The 27,209-nt window shown below is 45.1% G+C and overlaps 1 protein-coding gene across 14 annotated transcripts in view; it reads left to right on the top strand.

Annotated features, from left to right (window-relative positions):
• ptprub (protein tyrosine phosphatase receptor type Ub) overlaps nucleotides 1–27,209 on the top strand; it is a 1,307,170-nt gene that overhangs the window by 1,124,230 nt on the left and 155,731 nt on the right. For 9 of the 14 annotated variants that reach the window (XM_070898914.1, XM_070898920.1, XM_070898918.1 and 6 more), the window contains 3 exons: nucleotides 4,300–4,573; nucleotides 14,347–14,383; nucleotides 16,921–17,062. In XM_070898914.1, coding sequence (XP_070755015.1) covers nucleotides 4,300–4,573; nucleotides 14,347–14,383; nucleotides 16,921–17,062 — 453 coding nt within the window. The remainder of the gene's footprint in view (nucleotides 1–4,299; nucleotides 4,574–14,346; nucleotides 14,384–16,920; nucleotides 17,063–27,209) is intronic. The other 5 variants (XM_070898921.1, XM_070898913.1, XM_070898919.1 and 2 more) reach the window with 1 other exon arrangement.

Raw genomic sequence — 27,209 nt, 5'->3', positions numbered from 1 at the left:
GAATGTGATTTTTTTTTATTCATTCATGGGATGTGACATCGCTGACAAGACCAGCATTTATTGCTCATCCCTAATTGCCCTTGAGAAGGTGGTGGTGAGCTGTCTTCTTGAATCGCTGCAGTCCGTGTGGTGTAGGTACTCCCACAGTGCTGTTAGGGATGGAACTCCAGGATTTTGACCTAACGACGATGAAGGAACGGCAATATATTTCCAAGATAGGATGGTGTGTGACTTGGAGGTGGTGGTGTTCCCATGCATCTGCTGCTCTTGTCCTTCTAGGTGGTAGAGTTCGCAGGTTTGGGATGTGCTGTTGAAGAAAAAGTGGAGACCATTAGAACTGACTGCTAACAATGAACCATGTGGTGTTGGCTACTGATTCGTGGTTGAATAACTTGACACTGTCCTAAGATCTACGTGTACATACGTTGTGGAGGTTGAGGGGATGGGGGTTTGGTGGAGATTTTCAATGGTCAGTGTCCAGAGCAACACTGTAAACACGTGTAAACATGTCTACAATTTCACTGTACATGTCCACAAGAGCAATTCTCCACCACCACCTTCATGATGATTTTTTTTTTTCAGGATTATCTTTTTGTTTACGCTTATGTTGTCGATCAACTATTTTCACAGAGGCTCTCTCCAATTACTTTCTTTGAAGTCTGTATTGGCAATTCTGCATCAGGATTTTAAAAAAATCAACAAGATTACAATATGTTATTCAAGAGCGCAGGGAATTAAGATAAGAGTCTTTTGCCTAGGACATTTCTGTAATCCTACTTCGTATCACTTCTAAAAGGTGACGACAGTCCATTTAGCAGCTGTTATATAAAAGAGGAGAGTTACATATTTAAAGAAATCCTTTGTCTGTTTAGTTCATCAAAAGATGATCAAGTTGAACAACTAAGTCCATTAGAGAGAGTAACACATAATAAATGTGATGAATGAGATGAGAGGATTAGTTTGAAATGGAGTAGATTAGATGGCACAGTCTGTTGATGTAAATAACACAAAGCAACAACTCAGGGATGTGATTTACACTGAGCTTAACATACTGTCTGCAAGTCTGACATTGGCGATGGTGTGTTAAGGTAAATAGGTTGGCACTGCACCCTGAAGTGCTCGGACCTATCTGAAGGATTGGCACCAATGCCAATATTGGGATGACGCCGCTGGCTGACACTTTCTCTGTGTGGGGACAGTTTCCACTCAGGTCTGGCCTGTACCCACACACCATGGAAAGCCCATGGAAGTGGTGTGAAAGTGCAACTGCCACACAGGTGCGGAGTGTATCATGCGACTGGGATTGAAGCATTCTCCAGGGGAGCAATGAGCAGTTTTACATCAGAGGAGTGCAGCTGATGAGAAGCATGTGTCTTCCCTTTCATGTGGAGGTAAAAGATCCCATGGCACTATTTCGGAGAAGATCAAGGGAGTTCTTCCTTGGCATCCCTCAATCAACATCACTAAAACAGATTATCTGGTCATTTATCTTCTTGCTGTTTGTGGGATTGTTGTGCACAAATTGGCTGCCATGTTTCCCTATATTACAACAGTGATTACATTTCAAAAAGTGCTTTGGGATGTCCTGAGTTCATGAAAGGCACTATAGAAATGCAAGTCTTTTCTTTTTCCTGTTGTCGGCTAATAAAGATAAATGACCCAACCTTAATTTTCATGGGTCTATTGAACAGCTGTCAAATTCACTACCAGCATTTCTGATCAACTATACACTCAGAGCGGTAAACATAAAATTCTGGAAGGAAATCTTTCCAAACCCAATTCGATTCTCCAACAGAGTTATTGAGTTCAAATAAATATATCATTTGATTTTAATGAAATTTCCAGTGTATTTTACATGAGACTTGGCATGGGTGATGGTCCCCCTCTGTGTGAGGTTCATCCCGTCTCTGCTCGCTGCCTCCTGCAATTTCATACTTCAGTAAAGAGGAGCAGTGCCATTATTAGTTTAACCCTTGCAGTGTTGCTACTGCTGGTGGCAGGGCTCAAAGGTAAATGAGGTAACCTTGCTGCCTCCAGAGATGCCTCAAGCCCAGCTGAAGAGGTTTCTTTAGCCGGTATTTCTGGAGACAATAGAGCATCAATAGCAGTTTACATACTACCTGCAAAGGCAGAGGCTACAATTTCTTCTCTTAGGAGCGTAGTAACAGGGATAGGCCATTCAGTCCCTTGAGCCTGTTCAGCCAATTACTAAGATCATGGCAGATCTGTATCTTAACTCCATCCATCTGCCTTGACTCTATATCCTTTTATACCCTTGGCTTGCAAAAATCTATCAATCTCAGGTTTAAAATGATTAATTAAGTTGGCATCTACTCTTTGGGGTATTTAGGTGTAAACTCACATCTGCCACTTGGCGGCACAGTGCACTTAAACTTCTTGCCGACGTGTCCCACCTACTAAGTCCTTCTTTCGGTGAATTTTGCTGAGTGATGTTAGTGTTGGGAAAGAGAACATTTTCCCATTTTGGCCACCAATTCTCAGCATCAAATATTTTCCAGGTCAGATGTAGTATGAAGAGATGTAAGGAGGTCATTTTCACCTTCACTGATTGGGCAGTAATCTGACGGAGCGGATCACTTGCCCATTGTAGAAGCCACCTAGTTTTCATTTCATTGAACCACTCCGTTCTGCCAGGTTACCTACCAGAAGGCAAAGTTGAAAAAGACTCCTGTACAGTGGAGATAACTCCACTCTGCTCCTCAGCCACTACATGAGAATAATGCTGCATAGTAGTAACGGTTTCAACTTTTCACATCAGTTATTCTGTTGTCTCCCCAAATGAAGTTGCTAATTTAGTGCTGAATTATGGACCCACGTCCATTTGAAATTGGATTGTGACTGCCCTTTCAACTGGAAGATTTCAGGTTCCAGAGGTGAAAGGTCGGAGTATAACATACGTCACCTTTTAAAATGTATTTTTCATAAACTCATCTTCTAGAATCAAAGGGCTCAAGTTTCAGACCCCCGCTAGAACGGCACACATTGGAGAGGCCCGCCTAATTTGTAGAACAAAAATTGCGCCGAATACTTACCTCGCGATTCTCCGATATCTGTAGGCCCGTTTCCAGCTTGGTGAGGCGCAGCAGGAGCTGCTGGGGGTGGAGCTACAACCCTGCGCCAAAAACAGTGCCGGCAGCTGTGCACGTGCACAGTAGCTCCTGCCCCTCCCAGCGCGTCCTCCGGGCGACAACCCTATCCCAGGCCGAAGGGACGTCGCCCCTATCCCTGGCCGAGTGGCCTGACACATCTTAGCTCATCGGCGGGGCCCGCCCACCCGGCATCTCACTGGGGGCGGGACCCGCCCAAAGTCCTCCGTAGCAGCCGGCGGCGCCTGTCCGCCCGACATCTCGCTGGGGGCCTGTCCGCCCAAAGTCCTCCGTGGCGGCCCAGTGTCAGCATCGGCGGCGGGGCCTGTCCGCCCGACATCTCGCTGGGGGCCTGTCCGCCCAAAGTCCTCCGTGGCGGCCCAGTGTCAGCGTCGGCGGCGGGGCCTGTTCAGCCTCCCTTCCTTCCGTTCAGCCTCCCCCACCCCAGTTCAGCCCCTTCCCCTTCCCTCCCGTTCAGCCCCCCCTTCCGTTCAGCCCCCCTTAAATCTGTGTCCTCTGGTTACCGACCCTTCTGCCACTGGAAACAGTTTCTTATTTACTCTATCAAAGCCCTTCATCATTTTGAACATCTTTATTAAATCTCTCCTTAACGATCTCAGGACGTCACAAAGGACTTTACAGCCAATGAAATACTTTTGAAGAGTATTCACTGTCGTAATGTAGAAACCGCGGCAGCAAATTTGCGCACAGCAAGCTCCCACAAGTAGCAATGTGGTAACTAACAGATAACCTGTTTTTTAGTGATGTTGATTGAGGGGTAAATATTGGCCAGGATACTGGAGAGAATTCCCCTGCTGTTCTTCGAAATAGTGCCATGGAATCTTTTACGTCCACCTGAGAGGGCAGACGGGAGCTCGGTTTAACGTCTCATCTGAAAGACAGCACATCCAACAGTGCAGCATTCCCTCAGTACTGCACTGGAGTGCCAGCCTAGATTTTGTGTTCAAATTTCTGGAGTGAGACTTGAACCTACAACCTTCTGACTCAAAGGGGAGAGTGCTACCAAGTGAGCTACAGCTGACACTAAGGAGAATAATGCCAGTTTCTCCGGTCTCTCCACATATCATCTTATAAAATGAAGTTGTAGCATTTTTTATTCTAATTGTTTCAAATTGAACTGCTGCGTACAAGATAATTAATTGTTAATTTCAATTGTTCTTGGTGTTTAAAGTGTTTACCAGGTTGTTGTGGAAGAGGACAAGCTACATAAAGTGAAGCGAGAAGCCAAAACGCAGGAGTGCTTTCCTTTCCCCGTTACACACGAGGACGCTGCAAGTGAAGGCTCACCACACTACTACAGCGCAGAGCTCCCGCCCAGCAGCCTCCCAGCGCCTATGCCTTTCACTGTTGGAGACAATAACACCTACAATGGCTACTGGAATGCACCACTGGAACCTAAGAAGAGCTACAGAATCTACATTCAGGCTATGAGCAACTTCAAAGGGGTTAGTATACAGTGATTACAATTAACTACTAAATTCCCGTTTGTCAGCTCAGCAGCGACATGAATTCACTTCACTGTTGTCAGTTCTGAACTAGCCTGGATTTGTATCCCTTTCTATTACAGGTCACTTTTAACATTGTCTGTCCAGTGCTTCCTTGGTCTTCCTTGTTCCATGTACCTCTGTGTTCAGGGTCATGAAAGATATTCCAGCTGTTTCCATTCTTGAAACGTGCCCAAACCATCGCAGTCATCTTTCTGGGACCTTCTGTATAAGCACTGCTTCTTGTCCAAACCATGTTCTTATTCATAATTATATGTGATTAATAAAGGACATTACAGAGCTGGGGGAGTGGGTAACATGACAGTAATGCATCCAGGGGTTCAGGTGATGCCATAAACCACGAGAACAAAGATGGTGTATTTACATACATTACATAGAATTTACAGCACAGAAACTGGCCATCGGCCCAACTGTCCATGTTAGTGTTTATGCTTCACAAGAGCCTCCTCTCTTCGTACTTCATCTAACATAGGTGTTCCCAAACTGGTTCGCATTCCCCACATCTCTGGGGGATACACAGAAGAAATTGTCTAATAGTGGATTTTATTTATTAATTATTTGATTTATTTATTGCATTTTTATAATAGGCTATTCAGACAAAGCTTTAAAACTCTTGAGATCTTGTTCTATAAAGTCGTTAATTTAATGTATATAGATGTACTAATGAGAACATAGATACACAGACAATGACTTACAGAGCCCTCACCTCCAATCACTGCGCACTAAGTTGTATATTTGTATTATAATTTGTACATTTTGTACAATGCTTGGGCATTAAAGGGGTTAAAATATTAAACCTGCATGCTGGTAGGGATACACTTAAGCTGGTAGGTCTGGAAGGGGGAATGCAATCAGTAAAGTTCAGGAACCTCTGATCTAACCCTATCAGCATAACCGCTATTCCTTTCTCTCTCATGTACTTATCTAATTTCCCCTTAAAAGCAGCTATGCTATTCACCTCAACTACTCCATCACTATTTTATCACTGTTACCCAAACTCTCAGTTGTAGAACTGAGCCACACAGATCAAGAAGGTCCCAGGCTCAGTCCCTGATCCCTGCTGAAATAGCTGATCTCAACCAGTGCAGCAATGGGATGCTAAAATTGGCCTCGATGCTATGGAAGGTGGGAAAAAAACAGCCAACGTTCTGTTCCTGCTCACAACCCAATGTCTCGTGGAAAGTTAGTATTCATGGATGTTTGGTGTGGACAAGATTAGGTTCAGCAGTGGTTACTACCCCCCACCACCATGATACAATAACCTGAACTCAATGTCTAGGCTCATGCATGAAAAACGGCCAATTGAGCAAAGTGCCACAGAGCTTCTGACACCTCATGACACCGTATGCCAGCAAGGAGAGAAGATTGGGGCGGGGGCAACATTTTTAAGGAAAGAAGGGGCATCTTTTCCTCTATTTACACTTGTACATAGACAATTCCTAGGCAGAGAAGGAGAATAGAGCGAGGAGGATTACAACCTTGTAACAGAGGCCACCGATTTTCTCTTTCTTTAAATTGATGGATGGAAAATCAGGCTCTATCATGACCATGCAAGCCTCCATGCCCTTCGTCCAGTTGATCTTCTGTCCCCAAGTGAAAGAAGACGAAAATCTGTCTGGATGTATATAAAATATAGTAAAAATATCTGATCAAAAGATTGGGAGATAACTAAAGTGAACAGTAAATTTCTGGATGTTGCAATTCGCTTGTATGTGTGCCACGTGACTCGAACTGGAGCAATGTTGCACCACGTCTGGGACTGGTCTCCAAGTGCTAAAGATTCCACATGCATAACCCAGCCCAACTTTACGTTGGCGTGTAAATTGTAAACTTAATCTGTTTGTGCCACCCTGCTATCGTATACATACAAATCTATTAACCAGTACCTTCATGCAATGAATCACTCCATACCCCCCAGCCAGCTATGTAGATTACAGGTCATAACAAATATATGTATGTCAGTAAAACTGAATGGAGCCGAAATTGGCCCTTTCTATAAGAGCTGTGACCGCCTCAAAGAGGTGGCCATGGGTCAGTAAGGACTTACCGCTCAGTCGGCGCGGAGGGGCCAACATTTTGAAAATTGCCCTCCCTTATTTTTGGAGCGGTGCCTGACCTGTTGAGTATTTCCAGCATTTTCTCTTCTGAATATCTTCAGTCTTCAGTTTCTCACCAGGGAACTGTGGTAAAAAGCAATAAGAGAGAAAATACAGATATAATGCTGAATGAGCATAACATCCAGTGTTGGTTAGCGGCACAGTGAGGACTCAGTATGTTGGGAGAAATTGGTGTTATCACACCTCACTGGTCCTGACTTATTAATAGCCATCTCTATGATAGCAACAATTCCAGCTTAGCCGCTCTAGTTATGCCCTGTTTGTGATTTCAGATTCTTTGAGATCGCAGTCCATTTGTGTTAGGAAAACAAAATCAAATCTAGTTCCCAAGGGATACTGGAGCCTGCCACGAGTCAATGTTTGAGCTATGTGGTATTAAATTGTGTCCTGATGCGTGGGCTGAATTCTGATGTCCACATCAAATTAACAAGAAACTTGCTTCAAGCAATGTTGATTTTCTATTTTATAGCCTCAAACAGGGCAGTGTAAATCTCTATTACATGCAGATGGAGCCATGTAAATATCTATAACATGCAGATGGGACAGTGTAAATATCTATTACATGCAGAAGGGACAGTGTAACTCTCTATTACATGCAGATGGGACAATGTAACTCTCTATTACATGCAGATGGGACAATGTAACTCTCTATTACATGCAGATGGGACAATGTAACTCTATTACATGCAGATGGGACAGTGTAACACTCTATTACATGCAGATGGGACAGTGTAACTCTCTATTACATGCAGATGGGACAATGCAACTCTCTATTACATGCAGATGGGACAGCAAATCTCTTTTACATGCAGATGGGGCCATGTAAATATCTATTACATGCAGATGGGACAATGTAAATATCTATTACATGCAATTGGGCAGAGCGGACAACCTATTACAAGTCGATGGGACAGACTGAACAGCTAATTACATGCAGTTGGATGTCAGGTGTTGCCCACAACTGCCAGTGACGTGGTTGATTTACCTGCCTCCACTCGGTGTAATGGCCACCAATGCTTCATTGACCTGATCGCAGACTGGGAATGTGGGACCACCAGGCTTGAGAGTCCCTGTCCCCAGCCACATTCCCTCCAAAGCTCCTGGTTTTGTTTGGGGCTGGCGGAGGCTCTACCCTCTTGCAAGGCACCTTGGAAACTCGTGCAAAACTGAGAGCCAATGTATCCGGGTTCCGACCTAACTGGTAGCTATGCAGCCATGCTTTCACCGGAGTTGAGGCAGGAGTTCATTGGAAGGGCCATGAATTTTTTCCTAACTATTCTGATCTGACGCCCATGTATGTGAAGCTTCCAACAGGAGTCACTGGACCGTGACCAAGGCAGGAATGTTAGCTGATTATATTCCTTCTTTAGTGTTTCGAAACTGATTGTAGTGCCTTAGTTCTAAACCAGATTGTAAAGTCCTTACACAATACCACAAATCCACACGAGTCACATTCTATGGACAAGGTCACTATGTGACCTGCACCTTTATTCACAGGACCAAGAAGTGATGACCCTGCGTGGGACCTCCCTTTATATACCTGGATGACCAGGTGAGGAGAGTCTCCCACAAGTTCACCACCCTGTGGTCAATGTGTGCATTTCTCAAGTATGTACAGTATTGCAGTGTTGTTACATGAAGGTTACATACATGACATCACCTCCCCCCCCAACGTCTTATTGGGATCACAGGTTAAGTCTTTCGGGTGGTCTGCACTCCCTCGTGGAGCGCCGCAGCTGGGGCTCTGGCTGTTGAGCCTTGCCTGCATGTCTGTCCCCTGTGGTGATTCCGGGCTGACCGCAGGGACTGTGCATGCTGCTGAATGTTCTTGTTGCTCGTTCGCTGGCGGTGGTGTGAATACCATCTCATGATCTTCCTCAGGTTCCTCAGAGTCCATGCTGAACCTTTTTTTTTACTTGGTCCAGATGCTTGCGGCATATCTGCTCATTGTTAAGTTTAACCACGATGGCTCTATTCCCCTCTTTGTCCATTACAGTACCTTTCAAGCCATTTGGGCCCCAAAGCGTGATTGAGAACAAATACGGGGTCACCAATTTCTATACATCTCCCCCTTGAATTACGGTCATGGTACTCATTTTGGGACTGGCGCTTGCCTTCAACAATGTCGGACAAGACAGGATGAATGAGGGACAGCCGAGTTTTGAGTGTACGTTTTATAAGGAGCTCCGCGGGCGGGACCCCCGTGAGCGAGTGCGGTCGGGACCTATAGGCCAGCAGGAGGCGCGATAGGCAGCATTGAAGGGAGGGACCTTGAATCCTGAGCATGCCTTGTTTTATGATTTGGACTGCACGTTCCGCCCAGCCATTGGAGGCCGGCTTGAACGGTGCTGTCCTGACATGGTTGATGGCATTACCCGACATGAACTCCCGGAATTCGTAGCTAGTGAAACATAGGCCATTATCGCTAACAAGGGTGTCCGGCAAACCGTGGGTCGCGGAGACTCTCCACAGTGGTGGATGTCGTGCACGAATTCAAAATGATGCATTCGATCCATTTCGAGTACGCATCAACCACGATGAGAAACATTTTCCCCATGAACGGACCCGCGTAATATACGTGAATGCGTGACCATGGCCTGGTGGGCCAGGGCCACGGGCTGAGCGGGGCCTCCCTGGGGGCATTTCCCAGCTGAGCACAGGTCGTGCACCTGCGAACACAGTGTTCCAGGTCTGAATCAATTCCCGGCCACCAAACGTGTGACTGGGCAATGGCCTTCATCAGCACGATGCCTGGGTGCACGCTGTGGAGTTCCCTGATGAAAGCTTCCCTGCCCCGCTGGGGCATGACTACCCGGCTGCCCCATAGTAGGCAGTCAGCTTAGATGGAGAGCTCATCCATCCGTCTGTGAAACGGTCTGACCTCCTCAGGGCATGCTCCATGTGCGGGCACTCAATGCCCAGTCAGGACACATTTCTTAATCAAAGATAGGAGGGGATCTCTGTTGATCCAGATTTTGATCTGGCGGGCTGTGATGGGGTGCCCGTGCTGTCAAAGGCATCAACGGCCATGACCATCTCAGCGCTTTGCTCCGCTGCCCCCTCAGTGGTGGCCAGTGGAAGCCTGCTGAGTGCGTCAGCGCAATTTTCAGTGCCCGGCTGGTGCCGGATGGTGTAGTCATACGCAGCCAGCGAGAGAGCCCATCGCTGTATGTGAGCTGACGCATTGCTGTCTGACAACAAGAATGTTAACGGCCTGTGGTCCGTTTCTAATTCGAACCTCCTGCCAAAAAGGTACTGGTGCATCTTTTTCACCCCATAGACACATGCGAGTGCTTCCTTCTCAACCATCCCATATCCACATTCTGCTTGAGAGAACAACCTGGAGCCATAAGCCACAGGTTGGAGTTGCCCCTCAGCATTGTACTGCTGCAACACGCACCCAACCCCATAGGACGATGCATCACATGTCAGAACCACTTTCTTACAGGGGTTGTACAGGGTCAACAACTTATTTGACCAGAGTAGGTTACGCGCCCGATTGAAAGCCGGTTCTTGACAGTCCCCCCAAAACCAATCGCAACCCTTATGCAGGAGCACGTGTAGCGGCTCCAGCAATGTGCTTAAGTTCGGCAGAAAGTTCCCGAAATAGTTCAAGAGTCCCAGAAATGAACGCAACTCCGATGTGTTGCAGGGCCTGGGCGCTTGTCGAATCGGCTCTGTTTTGGATTTGGTAGGCTGAATCCCGTCTGCAACAACCCTCCTGCCCAGAAACTCGACTTCGGGAGCCAAAAACACACACTTAGGTTTCTTGAGTCGCAGGCCTACCCGGTCCAGTCGGCTTAGCACCTCTTCCAGGTTGTGGAGGTGTAGCTCGGTGTCCTGACCCGTGATGAGGATATCGTACTGGAATACGATCGTTCCAGGAATGGATTTGAGCAGGCTTTCCATGTTTCTTTGAAAGATCGCGGCCGCGGATCGAATGCCAAACGGGCACCTGTTGTAAACAAGCAGTCCCTTGTGCGTGGTGATTGTGGTCAGTAGTTTGGATTCGTCGGCCAGTTCTTGGGTCATGTAGGCTGAAGTGAGGTCCAACTTGGTGAACAGCTTGCCACCTGCCAGCGTGGCAAAAAGATCCTCCGCTCTCGGAAGCGGATATTGGTCTTGTAGGGACACCCGGTTGATAGTGGCCTTTCAGTCGCCACAGATCCTGACCGAGCCATCCGCTTTTAGGACGGGAACAATGGGTCTCGCCCAGTCGCCGAATTCAACGGGCGAGATGATGCCCTCTCTCAGCAAACGGTCCAATTCGCTTTCAATTTTCTCCCGCATCACATATGGCACAGCTCTGGCTTTGTGGTGCACTGGTCTGGCGTCCGGGGTGATGCGAATCACTACTTTGGTACCTTTGAAAGTCCCGACGCCAGGTTGGAATCGCGACTCAAAGTGCTGTAGGACTGTGAGCATGAACTTCGCTCCACAGATGACACTGTGTGCACATCCCCCCATTTCCAGTTCATCTCAGCTAACCAGCTCCTCCCCAACAGTGCGGGACCATTGCCCAGGACAATCCAGAGCGGCAGCCGGTTCGCTGATCCATTGTGTGTGACAGCTAACGTTGCACTGCCTAGCACTGGAATGATTTCTTTGGTGTACGTCCGTAATTGAGCCTCAATGCATTCTAGTTTGGGTCTGCTGGCTTTGAGTGGCCATAGCTTTTCGAATTGTTGAACGCTCATGAGTGACTGGCTGGCCCCCAAGTCCAGCTCCATGCGTACCGGGATGCCGTTTAATAGGACTTTCATCATCATAGGTGACGTTTTGGTATATGAGCTGTGAATGTTTGCCACATGAACCCGCTGAACTTCAGCGTCCATTGATTTTCCCCATGCGTCATCCTGCCTCGCAGACCCCTCTTCTGGTCCATCCGCCTTGTAAATTAGCCTGGTCGCAGGCTTCCTGGCTAAATGGCCAGTGAGGTTACAATTTCTGCAGGCGAACTGTTGAAACCTGCAAATCCTAGAAACATGTCTGCCCCCACACCTCCAGCATGAACTGAGATTCCCATTGTTGTGAACAAAAGAACTGTTAGGCATTCTCGCTGATTGTTCCTTTGACTGCTCTTGAGCACCCTGTTAGTGGGTGTCAATGGCCCCATCCCAGAACGCATTATCCACTGGGATGGCGTAAATGTCCGTTCAGCCTGCCATTGTCTGTGTTGAAAACCTGTTCTGGGGTCTATTGCTGCCTGGGGTGTGTCGAATTTCCCTTGCCTGCCTACTGGGCTCCGAGTCACGTTTATGATATTGATCCCCTGATCCATCGCCACGTTGGAGTCAGGATTGCGCGCGTATATTCTCTTGGTTTCCTCCCCCCCTGCCAGAGAAGTCTGAGCCAGCAACACCGCCGCTTCCAAGGTCAAGTCCTTGGTCTCGATTAACTTTCTGAAAATCCCGGCATGACTGATGCCCTCAATAAAGAAATCCCTTAGTATCTCCCCCCTGCAGGCGTCTGTGAACTTACAGAGGCTGGCCAAGCGCCGGATCTCCGCAACGAAGTCCGGTATGCTCTGTCCTTTCCGACGTCGGTGGGTATAAAATCTGTGACGGGCCATGTGTATGCTGTTCGCCGGTGTGAGGTGCTCACTGATTAGCTTGCTGAGCTCTTCAAAGGTTTTGTCCGCCGGCTTCTCGGGTGCTAGCAGGTCTTTCATGAGCGCGTAAGTCTTAGATCCACAGTTGGTCAGTAGATGAGCCCTTCGCTTGTCGGCCGCTGCATCTCCCAGCCAGTCCTTCGTGACAAAGCTTTGCTGAAGCCTCTCAATTAAATCGTCCCAGTCCTCACCAACACAGTACCGTTCCTCTGTACTACCGGTGGCCATTCTCGTGGGTCGTTGATTCCCGTTTCTCGTCGCCACTGTAAAGCCCTTACACAATACCACAAATCCACACGAGGCACATTCTATGGACAAGGTCACTCTGTGACCTGCACCTTTATTCACAGGTCCAAGAAGTGATGACCCTGCGTGGGACCTCCCTTTATATACCTGGATGAGCAGGTGAGGAGTGTCTCCCACAAGTTCACTCCTGTGGTCAATGTGTGCATTTCTCAAGTATATACAGTATTGCAGTGTTGTTACATGAAGGTTACATACATGACACAGACTATACCTTAATACACCAGGCCATTGGGGAGGGAGTCCTGTTGCAGCTGGAAGAGCTATAAAAGACACTCCTAGAAGGGCAAGTCTATTGAAACTGCTTCAGGACTGTCTCAAAATATGTGAATAGTCACAATCCCTTCCATTTGGGCTTTATGAAAGGAGCCATTAAATTCACAGTCAGAATTCTTGTGCACTGAGCTAAAGGTTCAACATGATTTACAAGTTTGATCCCTGGTCTGTGCTGATTTCAAACAAGATGTGTGTTGGAGCAATAGAATTGACCTTAACCCCTTGGACCAAACAGCAAAAAAGCAGCCAAGTTTTCCACTCCTGATCACTTATCTAGTGACTCCCTGCTGGAATGCATGCATGTGTCTGAAGACAACAGGTGATAGCTTCATCAAGCTTGACTGTGATGCACCTGACTGGTGGAAAAAACCTGCTGACACTGTAACTGCTGACAGTTTGGTAACTAGGCTCATGGATAAAGAATAGCCACTGATGTGAGGTACCAAAGTAAAGCTGATACACATGGAACCTAACCTCAGGAAATGAAAGAAAGGATTTATATAGCACTTTTCACAACCTCAGGACGTCCCAAAGAGCTTTACACTGCGTTTTTTAATTCATTTTTGGGATGTGGGCATCGCTGGCAATGTTGGTGTTTATTGCCCATTCCTCATTTCTCTGAGAAGTACTGCTGGGCCTTTGTTTTTTTGAACTGCTACAAATTGGCGGTCTGATGGAAGGCTAACTTGTGAGACCTGTTCAGAAGGCAGTTAAGAGTCAACTGCATTGGTGTGGGACTGGAGTCACATATAAGCCAGACAGGATAAGGACAACAAATTTTCTTTCCGAAAAAACATGAATGAACCAGTTTGGTGTCTAGGCTCATGGATGAAGAACATAAAGTGCTTTTTACAATGTCAGGATGTCCCAAAGTGCTTGACAGCCAATGTAGTGTAGTCACTGTTGTAATGGAAGGAGTCAAATACAACTGGAGAGGAGCAGGGAACTTAAAAAAAATAGAGTAGAACCCCCATGAAAGTAACAGTAACTAACAACTCTAAACTGTGATAGAGGTGCAGTAAGAAATTGTGATGTGTAGTTTTTTGAAAACATGCATTAAATAGCTGTACCTTGTTGGCTTCAAAGTAGAGTTTGACATTACAGTGTATGGCCACAGGAAAAATTGAAGAGATTAATGTTTTGAAATATGTTCACATTGTTTGTTTAGTAGCATTTGAAGATTAAGGTTGTTCTGTGTGGGGGAAAAAAGATTTACTTTATATTCTATTCACTGGAATATAATCATTTGCTAGAACCTTAAGCTATAAGTTTTTGGCTGTGTCTCAGTGCAACTCACACAGAAATATTAGACTGCCAATGAGCATATTTTGCATTCATAGTTATAGTGACAAATCTAAAATGAAGTTTATATACCAAGAACTTTGTTTTTAATATATTACATGCAGGAAACAAAGACGAACTGCGTACTAATTGCCAAAAAAGGTAAGGTCATTTGTCAATGGTCATTGCTCGCTCGTGTTCCGATGTTTTGCTATTTACATGTGTCTCTGTGTGTTGCTGAATGTTGCATTAGCATTTAATTGTTTTAAGGTATTAAAGTGAAATTATCTTCATATAGAAACAGCTTTCCTTTTGGGCACTAAACACTGATGTAGAAACATGTCAATTAAATAATGAGCCATATTACACAAAAATTTAATCCGGAGCATTTAAGCTTCCTGCTAACTTTTTTTTTGCTCTTCTCTTCTCTCCCCCCCGCCGCAAAGAATAAAATACTAACATGTCAAACAAACTCATTAGTGGCTCTGATTTTTCACAGAATAAATCCATGTATTAAATTAGCAAGAAAAGCATGAAGTTTCCGCTGGTTTATTTGCCAATGCTTCCTCTTTGAATGGTTCTGCCATTTTAATAAGATACCATTTAAAAATGGGTAGCCTAGAAGGGAAAAATGTAATCATTTCTCCACATTCCCAGATGATTAAAATGTTGTGTGTACCCTTCAAGCTACGTGCTTATTTCCGAAAGTCTCTTTGCTGTAGGCATCTATATTACATTTTACAATTGCTTGGCCTGGGGTTAGGGCTGCATTCCTTTGATTTTTTTTTAGCCCTTGTTTTCTTTCTCGTTAAAATTGACGAGTGAATGATTACGCATAAAAATACTGCCTTATTGGTTGTCGTATGGCACCAGGGTATACTGATGTGGAAAGATCCGTGCCTTGGATTGGAGCACTTTCCCAGCTGGAGGGGAAAGGCTGGTGGCAGAGTGCGGACCGCGAATACAAAATGGGTGGAAAGGAGGAGGGATAAGTCTGAGTCACTGTCTGTATGTGTTGCATTTTTAAAAATTCATTCTTGGGATATGGGCATCGCTGGCAAGGCCAGCATTTATTGCTCATCTGAATTGCCCTTGAGAAGGTGGTGGTGTGCCGTCTTCTTGAACTGCTGCAGTCTGTCTGGTATAGGTACTCCCACGGTACCAGTAGGAGTTCCAGGATTTTGACCTAACAAAGATAAAGGAATGGCGATATATTTCCAAATCAGGATGGTGTATGACTTGGAGGGGAGCTTGGAGGTGATGGTGTTCCCATCCGGCTGCTGCTCTTACGCCGGTGGTGGAAGGAGTGAATGTTTAAGGTGGTAGATGGGGGTACCAATCAAGCGGGCTGCTTTGTCCTGGATGGTGTTGAGCTTCTTGAGTGTTGTTGGAGCGGCACTCTTCCCGGCGAGTGGAGAGTATTCCATCACACTCCTGACTTGTTCCTTGTAGATGGTGGAAAGGCTGAGGGGAGTCAGGAAGTGAGTCTGTCGCCACAGAATACCTAGCCTTTGACTTGCTCTTGTATCCACAGTTAAAATGGTAATTGCATTCATATTTTAGCTTTGCCTTTTCTGCATTGGAGACATTCTAAGGAGAAAATCTAGCTTCCTGTTAATAATTCATAAAGCACCAATATAGCAGAGATGGGGATAGGGCAGAAAAGTGGAGTTGAGGTGGACGATCAGCCACCATCTTATTGAATGATGGAACAAGCTCGAAGGGTCATATGGCCTACCCATGCTCCTATTTCTTATGTTCTTATGAATGTTTGGGGAAAAAGTTTTAGGCTCAGCTTTAGTCTGGCGTTCAGCCTCCAAGATGCTGATTCTAAAACCAGCGTACAGATGGTAAAAGTTCAGTTGCACAAGTCAAAATAGGAGGAAGGTATTGTTGGCCATCCTTGTGTAGTAAAATCATGCTGCAGAAAATAGATAATATTTACTGCAAATGCTCAGAAGTACTGTAAATAATATAGATGCCCCACCCAATGTTCCTGCTAATCTTTTTGGGTGCGTGATTCCTTTAATGGCTGTGCGGCCAATTCAAATTATCGCGCGTGCGCGGCTTTTTCCATTTAAAAGTCAGTGAGCGGCCTGCACGGGACCGCCAGACTTAATAGGAACATTGGTCCCACCCGCACCTTTTATGCCAATGATCACAGGATTTGGGTCAAGGTCAGCACCAGAGCAGTCTGGCAAGTGCAAGTCTTGCCTTGCCACATTTCTGGCAGTCTGAGCAGGATTGCCAAGCTTATTTCTCAAATACATTTAAAGATTTGTTGTATTGAATTACTATTGAATGATGACTTCAAGTAATAGATCAGAAAAAGGTAAGAGTTTTTAAGATGCTTGTTTTTTTTCATGCTTATTTGCCCATTAATGCATAGATTTTGTAATTTACATAGTTCTGGTTGCCTAACCAATGAATACTAATCTCTTGCAGTGCACTCTTCTGCAAGTTCAATGCTGGAATAGGGGACTTGGAGCAGATGAAACCTTTCCACTAACAACTCGAGTTTCAGCCTGTTCTCTAATCCAGAATAGACCCTGCTGCAGACTGTACATCGAGACATAGAGACACCTAAATAAAACTCAGTCCAATGGATATTCAGTTTGATCTTCAGTAAAACTATGTGAATTAAAAGCATCCAATTCTACATTGTTGTCCACTTTTTGTCACTTTTCTTATTCTATCAGCAGCTGCTTGCAAGGAGAGTCATAGAAGCCAAGAAGCTGCACAGCGTTCTGATGCAATGGGTTTGATCCTGGGTATCTGTGCCGGAGGCCTGGCGGTGCTTATCCTGATTCTTGGGGCCATCTTTGTGTTTGTCAAAAAAGGGTAAGAGATGGGCTGTCAAAGTAAATTGCTGGCAGAAAATGTTTCATTAAGCCCTTCACTGTCTAGCTGCTCTTTACTTGTGTCTGAAATGAACATTGTGTAGATTCTTTGTCTCGCTTATATCATCATCATCATCATAGGCAGTCCCTTGGAATCGAAGAAGACTTGCTTCCACTCCTAAAGTGAGTCCTTTGGTGGCTGAACAATCCAATGTGAGAGCCACAGACCCTGTCACAGGTGGGACAGACATTTGTCGGGGGAAGGGGGAGGGTGGGACTGGTTTTCACGCGCGCTCCTTCCGCTGCCTGCGCCTGACCTCTTCACGCTTGCGGCGTTGAGATTCGAAGAGCTCAACGCCCTCCCGGATGCACTTTCTCCACCTAGGGCAGTCTTCGGCCAGGGACTCCCAGGTGTCAGTGGTGATGTCGCACTTTACCAGGGAGGCTTTGAGAGTGTCCTTGTAACGTTTCCACTGCCCACCTTTGGCTCGTTTGCTGTGAAGGAGCTCCGCATAGAGCAATTGCTTCAGGAGTCTCGTGTCTGGCATGCGATCTATGTGGCCTGCCCAGCGAAGCTGATTGAGTGTGGTCAGTGCTTCAATGCTGGGGATGTTAGCCTGGACGAGGACACTGATGTTGGTGCGCCTGTCCTTCCAGGGGATTTGCAGGATCTTACAGAGACATCGTTGGTGAGCTATCTCCAGTGACTTGAGGTGTCTTCTGTACATCGTCCATGCCTCTGATCCATACAGCAAGGCGGGTATTACTACATCGCTGTAGACCATGAGCTTGGTGGTGGATACCAGGAATTGATGTAATATTTTGGTATCCCAGTTTCTGTAGTTGATATATCTATTGAATTGTGAAGAATCCCTTTTGAGCAATTTTATAGTAGTATAACATATTTAATGGTAAATAGTGGTAAATGATTTTGTGGCCCCTTCAACTATAATCAGCCTATTGGTTAGTAGTAATCACATAAAGAAAGAAAGACTTGTACTTATATAACACCTTTCATGAGCTCAGCCAATGAAGTAGTTTTGAAGTGTAGTCACTGTTGTAATGTAGGAATACATGATCATTCTACGAGCTTTGCTTTTGAACAATGGTCTCTGAGTATTTTGATTGGTCCATGGGAACAATGTGACTGCAAAATCTCCTCTGCCAGTAATTCATGTTAACAGCTGCTGATTGGTGTCCTGTTAACCAGAGGTAGGGATGACATCAACTTGGACTGATTTCTCAAGAAAAACCCTTCAAAAATGTGTTACCAAGATCACAGATGAACTAAATTAGGAGAGGAAGGTTCGACAATTTAATCCCATTATAAAATCGATAGAGATGATTGTATAGCAAATGGGTTAAGAAATGAAATATCAGGAAAGATATAACTACATATAGTACAATTCACACACTTAAATATTGTTTTAACAATTTTTGGCTAAAGGTTAACCATATTTTTTGAGTTTTTAATATTGGGCTGAAATACTTATGTCCACATGTATCGTAACAACATTTTAGCTGATTTCTTTGAGCTCTGATAACTATTAAAATACTTAATTAATGCTCTTTCTCTTCTCTGCCTGCATGCTGTGTCGGAATCAAGACTCCTGGCATCATCTCCTACTCTTTACTCACTCTTTCTTAAGCCCTTGGAACAGTGGAACTCATGAGTTTCTTCAGTCATGCCTTTCTCCTACGATATGTAGGGTCTTGAAACCAAAGCTTAGTGGCACCCAGTCATTGTTTCTTGAATTGTCTCATTGTAAATCATAAATTTAAGATAGTCACTAATAAATCCAATGTGGAACTTGCTACCTCAAGGAGAAGTTGAGGCAAATAACACATATATGCATTTAAGGGGAAGCTAGATAAACACGAGGGAAAAAGGAATATGTTGATAGGGTTAGATAAAGTTGGATGGGAGAAAGCTCGTTTGGAACAGAAACATCAGCATGGACCAGTTGGGCCGAACGGCCTGTTTCTGTGTTGCACATTCTATGTAATCATCTCATCTATGGACCTTTGCCCTTTTCCTGGGGGATCTCCATTCAAACTTCATCACCTCACACATCTGGCTGAGGCATAGGCCCCAGTTTTAACTCCAGGTTGCTTCCCCACTCAGGCCTGCATTAAAATTACAGTCGGGTCTCAATGAGGTATAGAATATAAGAGCAGGGAGGTTATGCTTGAACTGTACAAAACACTAGTTCGGCCACAGCGAGAGTACTGCGTACAGTTGAGGTCACCACATTACAGGGACGATGTGGTTGTATTAGAGAGGGTACAGAGGAGATTTAAGACTGGATAATTTTAGCTATGAGGAAAGATTGGATAGGCTGGGGTTTATTTTGGAACAGAGGAGGCTGAGGGGAGATTTGTTTGAGGTGTATAAAATTATGAGGGGCCTAGATAGAGTGGATAGAAAGGACCTATTTCCACCAGTGGAGAAGTCAATAACCAGGGGGCATAGATTTAAAGTAATTGGTCGAAAGATTAGAGGGGAGTTAAGGAGAACTTTTTTCACCCAGAGGGTTTTGAGGGTCTGGAATTCACTGCCTGAAAGGGTGGTAGAGGCAGAAATGCTCATAACATTTAAAAAGTACTTATTTATGCACTTGAAGTGCTGTATCCTACAAGATTATGGGCCATGAGCTGGAAAGTGGGATTAGGCTGGATAGATCTTTTTAGCTAGCACAGACACGATGAGTCAAATGTCCTCCTCCTGTGCCGTAAATTTCTGTAATGTCCTTGCGCTGCAACATGCATATGTAAAGAAGGACCCCGTTGGCTCCGGGTGTGTGTCCTTGCTGCCTGCTTAGGAGAGCAGGTTAAAATTGCAGATGTTGCAATCATGGCGGCTTTCGGACAGATATGAATCAAGGTGATTTTAACTACCCATTCTCCAGATTTCTGCTGGGTGAGTAGGGTTAAAATCGCCCCCATAGACTTGAATTCATTTTGATGTCACAATAGATGCTCTGATGTCAAAGCAACTTCTTTCTGATATCATGAAGCAGCTATACTACATTTAGGGTTCCACTACAGAACAAAAAATCAGATGATTAGCCAGTTAATTTTACAAGCAAGTTACAAAGACCTTCCTTCCAATCTAACAAGCTAGGTATTGCTTTGATCGATTTTAGTTCAAATTTTACCATGAAGCTCCACAGTAGGAGCATGAATTTGTAAAATCATGTATTCTCTCAGTTATGGACATAATTTTAGTTCTACCATCTTTTTGAATAAGGACAAATCCGAAACCAGAGATCAATTAGTTGTGATTGTTGGATACATTTGACAGTCTCTGTCATGTGACCTGAGCTTCACACTTCAGTGTTCAGGTGTAATTGGCTGCCATTTTGAAAAATGGACGTGACATATTCTGTTCAAGGGGCTGGTTGAACCCTCCAGAATGTTACAATGTTCATAAGTCAACTGGTGAGCTTGCGTCAATATTTGGCTGCAAGACTATTGAAGGACAAAGAAAAAAGTTTCAGTATTTTGACAAGGGGATCAGAAAGAGTCCTTAGCACAAATATCTATCAATCCCATTTTACTACAAAGTTTTGAGAAAATATTTGAACACTTGAGTCTTAGTTCAGAAGCTGCAGACCATGCAATACAGGTAGATGCAGTCCTAAATCTTTTGTACCAGAGATTGAAATGTTCATTAACCCTGATGAACCTATCACAGCTATGATAGAATTGAAAAGAAAAGTAATGTTAAACTTGCATTGAACCTTGGTTGCAAAAACAACAACTTACATTGAAATAGTGCCTTTAACATAGTAAAACATCCCAAGGTGCTTCACAGGAGCTTTATCAAACAAAATCTGACCTGAGCCACAATGGAGATATATGGGGAAATGACCAAAAGCTTGATCAAAGAGGTAGGTTTTAAGGAGCGTCTTAAAGGAGGAAAAAGAGAGAGAGAGGCGGAGAGGTTTAGGGAGGGAATTCCAGAGCTTAAGGCCTCAGCAGCTGAAGGCTATGTTGTGTACGTGTAAATAACTGACAAACTGAGCGAGGAGTAATGCAACTTAACTTAACTGTGCTTTTATACAACCCAAAATGGAGTCCCAAACCGGCATGAACCAGCATGAGTACAGCAACTATGAATAGCTCCCGCAGGGTCCTAATGCCTGTCCAGTGAGCTGTAACAAATAAATAGAATATGAACACAACATATTTTCCCCCCCTTTTTAAAACCAGTCTATGTACAGACAAAGTCCTTGAGATAGCCAGGTTGTGTTCTGATACGCTGAGACTGGCGTGGAGCTTGCGGTGTTTGCTCTAGGTTTTGGTTGGGAAACAGAACAGTACCTCTGTTCCATCCTGCAGGTCTCTTCGCGCTAGGTTTGGCTGGGGGTTTGAGATTGTCCAGTAGCCAGCGAAGATTCCGCCCAATCATGAGTGCAGCAGGTGTCTTCCCCGTTAGCGAGTGCTTTGTTCAATGGTATGTGCGGAGAATGGTTTGAACTGCTTCGTCGAATGTTTGGCCTGCTGCGAGATTGGCTTTCAAACCCTCTTTGATGACGCGGTTAAAACGCTCAATATCTCTGTTGCTTTGAGGATTGTACCGAGCAGTCATCATCACCATCATAGGCAGTCCCTCGGAATCGAGGAAGACTTGCTTCCACTCTTAGCATGAGTTCTTAGGTGGCTGTACAGTCCAATATGAGAACCACAGTCTCTGTCACAGGTGGGACAGACAGTGGTTGAGGGGAAGGGTGGGCAGGGAACCTGGTTTGCCGCACGCTCCTTCCGCTGCCTGCGCTTGAAGGCAATGCTCGATAGCATGATGAATGAGGAAATCCATGAACTGGTCGGACACAAACTGTGGTCCATTGTCAGTGATTATGACCTTCGTGAACATACGCTGCAGAATAGTGACGATTGTTGATGAGGTCACTGAAATTGTAGCGATTTCGGGCCATTTGGAATGCAGGTCATGTACTACAACAAGGAAACGCTGGTGCTGTGGACCTGCTTCAACTGGACCAAAGATATTCAACTGAAGTTGTTGCCATGGTCTTTGTGGCCATGGAATGGGCTTCATTGGCGCTGGTCGGATGTTTGTGGCCTTTTCGCTCAGACTGCGTGCTTCGCAGTGTGAGACGAACTCCTCGATGCGAGTGTCAATCCCAGGCCACCATACTGAATCGCGACATCTCTGCTTCATGCGGACAATGCCAGTGTGTCCATCGTGTGCCAATGAAAGAACGCGCTGTTAGAGCAGTAATCCCCAAGTCGCTTCATCACCACGAGCTAGGCAGCCATCGTTCCAAACGGAAAATTCATCGCGAAGTCTGTGGAAGGTTTTTCACTCTTCCGGAATTTGCTTCGGTCACTCAGTCTGGAGGAAGTGACACAGATGCTGGAGCGTAGTATCACGCTGTGATTCGGTTTTGAGTTCGTCACTTTGAGTACTGTTGAGGGGGATGACTCATCAGGGAAGGGCAGCAGCAGCCAAGTTCATGGAACCGTGGCTGGCTCTGTTGCACAGGAGGGCAGGAAAAAGAGTGGGAGAGCAATAGTGATAGGGGATTCAATTGTAAGGGGAATAGATAGGCGTTTCTGCGGCGCAACCGAGACTCCAGGATGGTATGTTGCCTCCCTGGTGCAAGGGTCAAGGATGTCTCTGAGCGGTTGCAGGACATTCTGAAAAGGGAGTGTGAACAGCCAGTTGTCATGGTGCACATTGGTACCAACGATATAGGTAAAAAAAGGGATGAAGTCCTACGAGACGAATTTAAGGAGCTAGGAGCTAAATTTAAAAAGTAGGACCTCAAAAGTAGTAATCTCGGGATTGCTACCAGTGCCACGTGCTAGTCAGAGTAGGAATCGCAGGATAGCTCAGATGAATATGTGGCTTGAGCAGTGGTGCAGCAGGGAGGGATTCAAATTCCTGGGGCATTGGAATCGGTTCTGGGGGAGGTGGGAGCAGTACAAACCGGACAGTCTGCACCTAGGCAGGACCGGAACCAATGTCCTAGGGGGAGTGTTTGCTAGTGCTGTTGGGGAGGAGTTAAACTAATATGGCAGGGGGATTGGAACAAATGCAGGGAGACAGAGGGAAACAAAATGGAGACAGAAGCAAAAGACAGAAAGGAGATGAGGAAAAGTGGTGGGCAGAGAAACCCAAGGCAAAAAACAAAAAGGGCCACTGTACAGCAAAATTCTAAAGGATCAAAGTGTAATAAAAAGGCAAGCTTGAAAGCTCGGTGCCTCAATGCGAGGAGCATTCGGAACCCAGGAGAGGGCTCTGAGCTAGTTAGAGTGGGTGAGAGCTCAGATGAACAGGACCCCAAGAAAGAATGCAAAAGGCAGGAGGCAACAGAGCAGAGTAGCACTGGGATAAGTGTAAACCACAAGGTGATAGGAAGGGACAATATGTATGAATATAAAGGGGCTGCAGGAGGGGTCAAAACTAAAAATCATGGTTTAAAAACTACTATTAAAACACTCTACCTAAACGCATGCAGCATTCGAAATAAAGTAACTGAGTTGACGGCACAAATCATTACAAATGGGTATGATTTGGTGACCATTACAGAAACGTGGTTGCAGGGTGACCAAGACTGGGAATTAAACATACAGGGGTATCTGACAATTCGGAAAGATAGACAAGAAGGGAAAGGAGGTGGGGTAGCTCTGTTAATAAAGGATGATATCAGGGCAGTTGTGAGAGACAATATTGGCTCTAATGAACAAAATGTTGCATCATTGTGGGTGGAAATTAGAGATAGTAAGGGGAAAAAGTCACTGGTGGGCATAGTTTATAGGTCTCCAAATAATAACTTCATGGTGGGGTGGGCAATAATCAAGGGAATAATGGAGGCATGTGAAAAAGGAACGGCAGTAATCATGGGGGATTTTAACCTACATATCGATTGGTCAAATCAAATCGCACGGGGTAGCCTTGAGGAGGAATTCATAGAATGCATACGGGATTGTTTCTTAGAACAGTATGTTACAGAACCTACAAGGGAGCAAGCTATCTTAGATCTGGTCCTGTGTAATGAGACAGGAAAAATAAACGATCTCCTAGTAAAAGATTCTCTCAGAATGAGTGATCACAGTATGATTGAATTTGTAATACAGATTGAGGGTGAGGAAGTAGTGTCTCAAACGAGCGTTCTATCCTTAAACAAAGGGGACTACAGTGGGATGGGGGCAGAGTTGGCTAAAGTAGACTGGGAACACAGACTAAATGGTGGCACATTTGAAGAACAGTGGAGGACATTTAAGAAGCTCTTTCAGAGTGCTCAACAAAAATATATTCCAGTGAAAAAGAAGGGATAACCAGCCGTGGATAACCAAGGAAATAAAGGAGAGTATCAAATTAAAAACCAATGCGTATAAGATGGCCAAGGTTAGTGGGAAACTAGAAGATTGGGAAAATTTTAAACGACAGCAAAGAATGACTAAGAAAGCAATAAAGAAAGGAAAGATAGATTACGAAAGTAAACTTACGCAAAACATAAAAACAGATAGTAAAAGCTTTTACCGATATATAAAATGGAAAAGACTGACTAAAGTAAATGTTGGTCCCTTAGAAGATGAGAAGGGAGATTTAATAATGGGAAATGTGGAAAATGGCTGAGACCTTTAACAATTATTTTGCTTCGGTCTTCACAGCGGAAGACACAAAAACCATGCCAAAAATTGCTGGTCACAGGAATGTGGGAAGGGAGGACCTTGAGACAATCACTATCACTAGGGGGGTAGTGCTGGACAGGCTAATGGGACTCAAGGTAGACAAGTCCCCTGGTCCTGATGAAATGCATCCCAGGTATTAAAAGAGATGGCGGAAGTTATAGCAGATGCATTCGTTATAATTTACCAAAATTCTCTGGACTCTGGGGAGGTACCATCGGATTGGAAAGCAGCTAATGTAACGCCTCTGTTTAAAAAAAGGGGCAGACAAATGGCTGGTAACTATAGGCCGGTTAGTTTAACATCTGTAGTGGGGAAAATGCTTGAAGCTATCATTAAGGAAGAAATAGCGGGACATCTAGATAGGAATAGTGCAATCAAGCAGACGCAACATGGATTCATGAAGGGGAAATCATGTTTAACTAATTTACTGGAATTCTTTGAGGATATAACGAGCATGGTGGATAGAGGTGTACCGATGGATGTGGTGTATTTAGATTTCCAAAAGGCATTCGATAAGGTGCCACACAAAAGTTACTGCAGAAGATAAAGGTACGCGGAGTCAGAGGAAATGTATTAGCGTGGATCGAGAATTGGCTGGCTAACAGAAAGCAGAGAGTCAGGATAAATGGGTCCTTTTCGGGTTGGAAATCGGTGGTTAATGGTGTGCCACAATGATCGATGCTGGGACCACAACTGTACAATATACATAGATGATCTGGAAGAGGGGACAGAGTGTAGTGTAACAACATTTGCAGATGACACAAAGATTAGTGGGAAAGCGGGTTGTGTAGAGGACACAGAGAGGTTGCAAAGAGATTTAGATAGGTTAAGCGAATGGGCTAAGGTGTGGCAGATGGAATACAATGTCAGAAAATGTGAGGTCATCTACCTTGGAAACAAAAACAGTAAAAGGGAATATTATTTGAATGGGGAGAAATTACAACATGCTGCGGTGCAGAGGGACCTGGGGGTCCTTGTGCATGAATCCCAAAAAGGAAGGATTTACTAGCTTTGGAGGGGGTACAGAGATCATTCACTCAGCTGATACCTGAGATGAGGGGGTTACCTTATGATGGTAGATTGAGTAGACTGGGTCTTTACTCGTTGGAGTTCAGAAGGATGAGGGGTGATCTTATAGAAACATTTAAAATAATGAAAGGGATAGACAAGATAGAGGCAGAGAGGTTGTTTCCACTGGTCGGGGAGACTAGAACTAGGGGGCACAGCCTCAAAATACGCGGGAGCCAATTTAAAACCGAGTTGAGAAGGAATTTCTTCTCCTAGAGGGTTGTGAATCTATGGAATTCTCTGCCCAAGGAAGCAGTTGAGGCTAGCTCATTGAATGTATTCAAATCACAGATAGATAGATTTTTAACCAATAAGGGAATTAAGGGTTATGAGAAGCGGGCGGGTAAATAGAGCTGAGTCCACGGCCAGATCAGCCATGATCTTGTTGAATGGTGGAGCAGGCTCGAGGGGCTAGATGGCCTACTCCTGTTCCTAATTCTTATGTTCTTATGACAAAGTTTCTGATGGACTGAGTGATGATAGACGTGACATATGTGTCATTTGTGAACAAGTCAGCACCAAAATCGAAACAGTTGTCAAACAGCTGAACATGTCAGCTACGCGGTTGCGACTGTCAGCAATGTACTGTACATCAAAGTTATACTGATCAAGGCGATCTGACTATCGGCTGATTCTTAGTGGTCTGTGCCCAGATCCACTTGTAGCAAGTAGCGTAGTTAGCGCTTAGTGATGTGTACGGAGCGTAAATTTCCTGCCATAGAGGTAGATGTGCCAGTGTTCAGATGCATAGATGCAAGCGAGTGGTTCGCGATCCCCTGTAGAGTATTTACGTTCTGCAGACGAGAGCGTGCGAGAGGCGAAGGCGACTGGGCGTTCCAGGCCGTCAATCCATTGCGAGAGCATAGCAGCCAAGGCCGTGCCTGACGTATGTAGTGGCATTCGGATCAAAGTGCGCAAGGATAGGAGGGGATGTGATTTCTCCTTAAGCGTGATGAATGCCTCAGCCTGGGAATCTGTCCATTCCCAAGGGACGTCCTTGCGCAGCAACTTGTGAAGTGGTTCTGCAATGTGCGCCTAGTGCAGGGCGAACATCAGATAGAAGTTGCAAGTGCCGAGGAATGGTGAAAGTTCTTTGACATTGGTAGCCTCCTGCATTCGCTGGATCACGTCAATGTTGTCAAGCGCCTTGTGCTGTGACTCTGTAGCCCAGAACATTTATTTCTCCAGCAGTGAATGTACACTTATCGGCATTAAGTGTAATGTTATGTGTAGCAAGTCTAGCCATAACTGCGTGAAGTCGCTGGTCATGTTCTTCTATGGACGATATCATCAAGCAGATTGAGGGCTCCCTCTACGCCTGCTAGCATAGTAGTGACAATCTTCTGAAATGCACTTGGTGCAGAAGATAGTTCATAGGGCATGCGTCGATACTGATGCAGACCATCATGCGTCAT

The sequence above is a fragment of the Pristiophorus japonicus genome, chromosome 14 (genome assembly GCF_044704955.1).
Source record: "Pristiophorus japonicus isolate sPriJap1 chromosome 14, sPriJap1.hap1, whole genome shotgun sequence".
NCBI classification, from domain to species: Eukaryota; Metazoa; Chordata; class Chondrichthyes; family Pristiophoridae; genus Pristiophorus; species Pristiophorus japonicus.
Note: the sequence above shows the minus strand (reverse complement) of the source record. Positions and strands in the feature narration are given on the sequence as shown.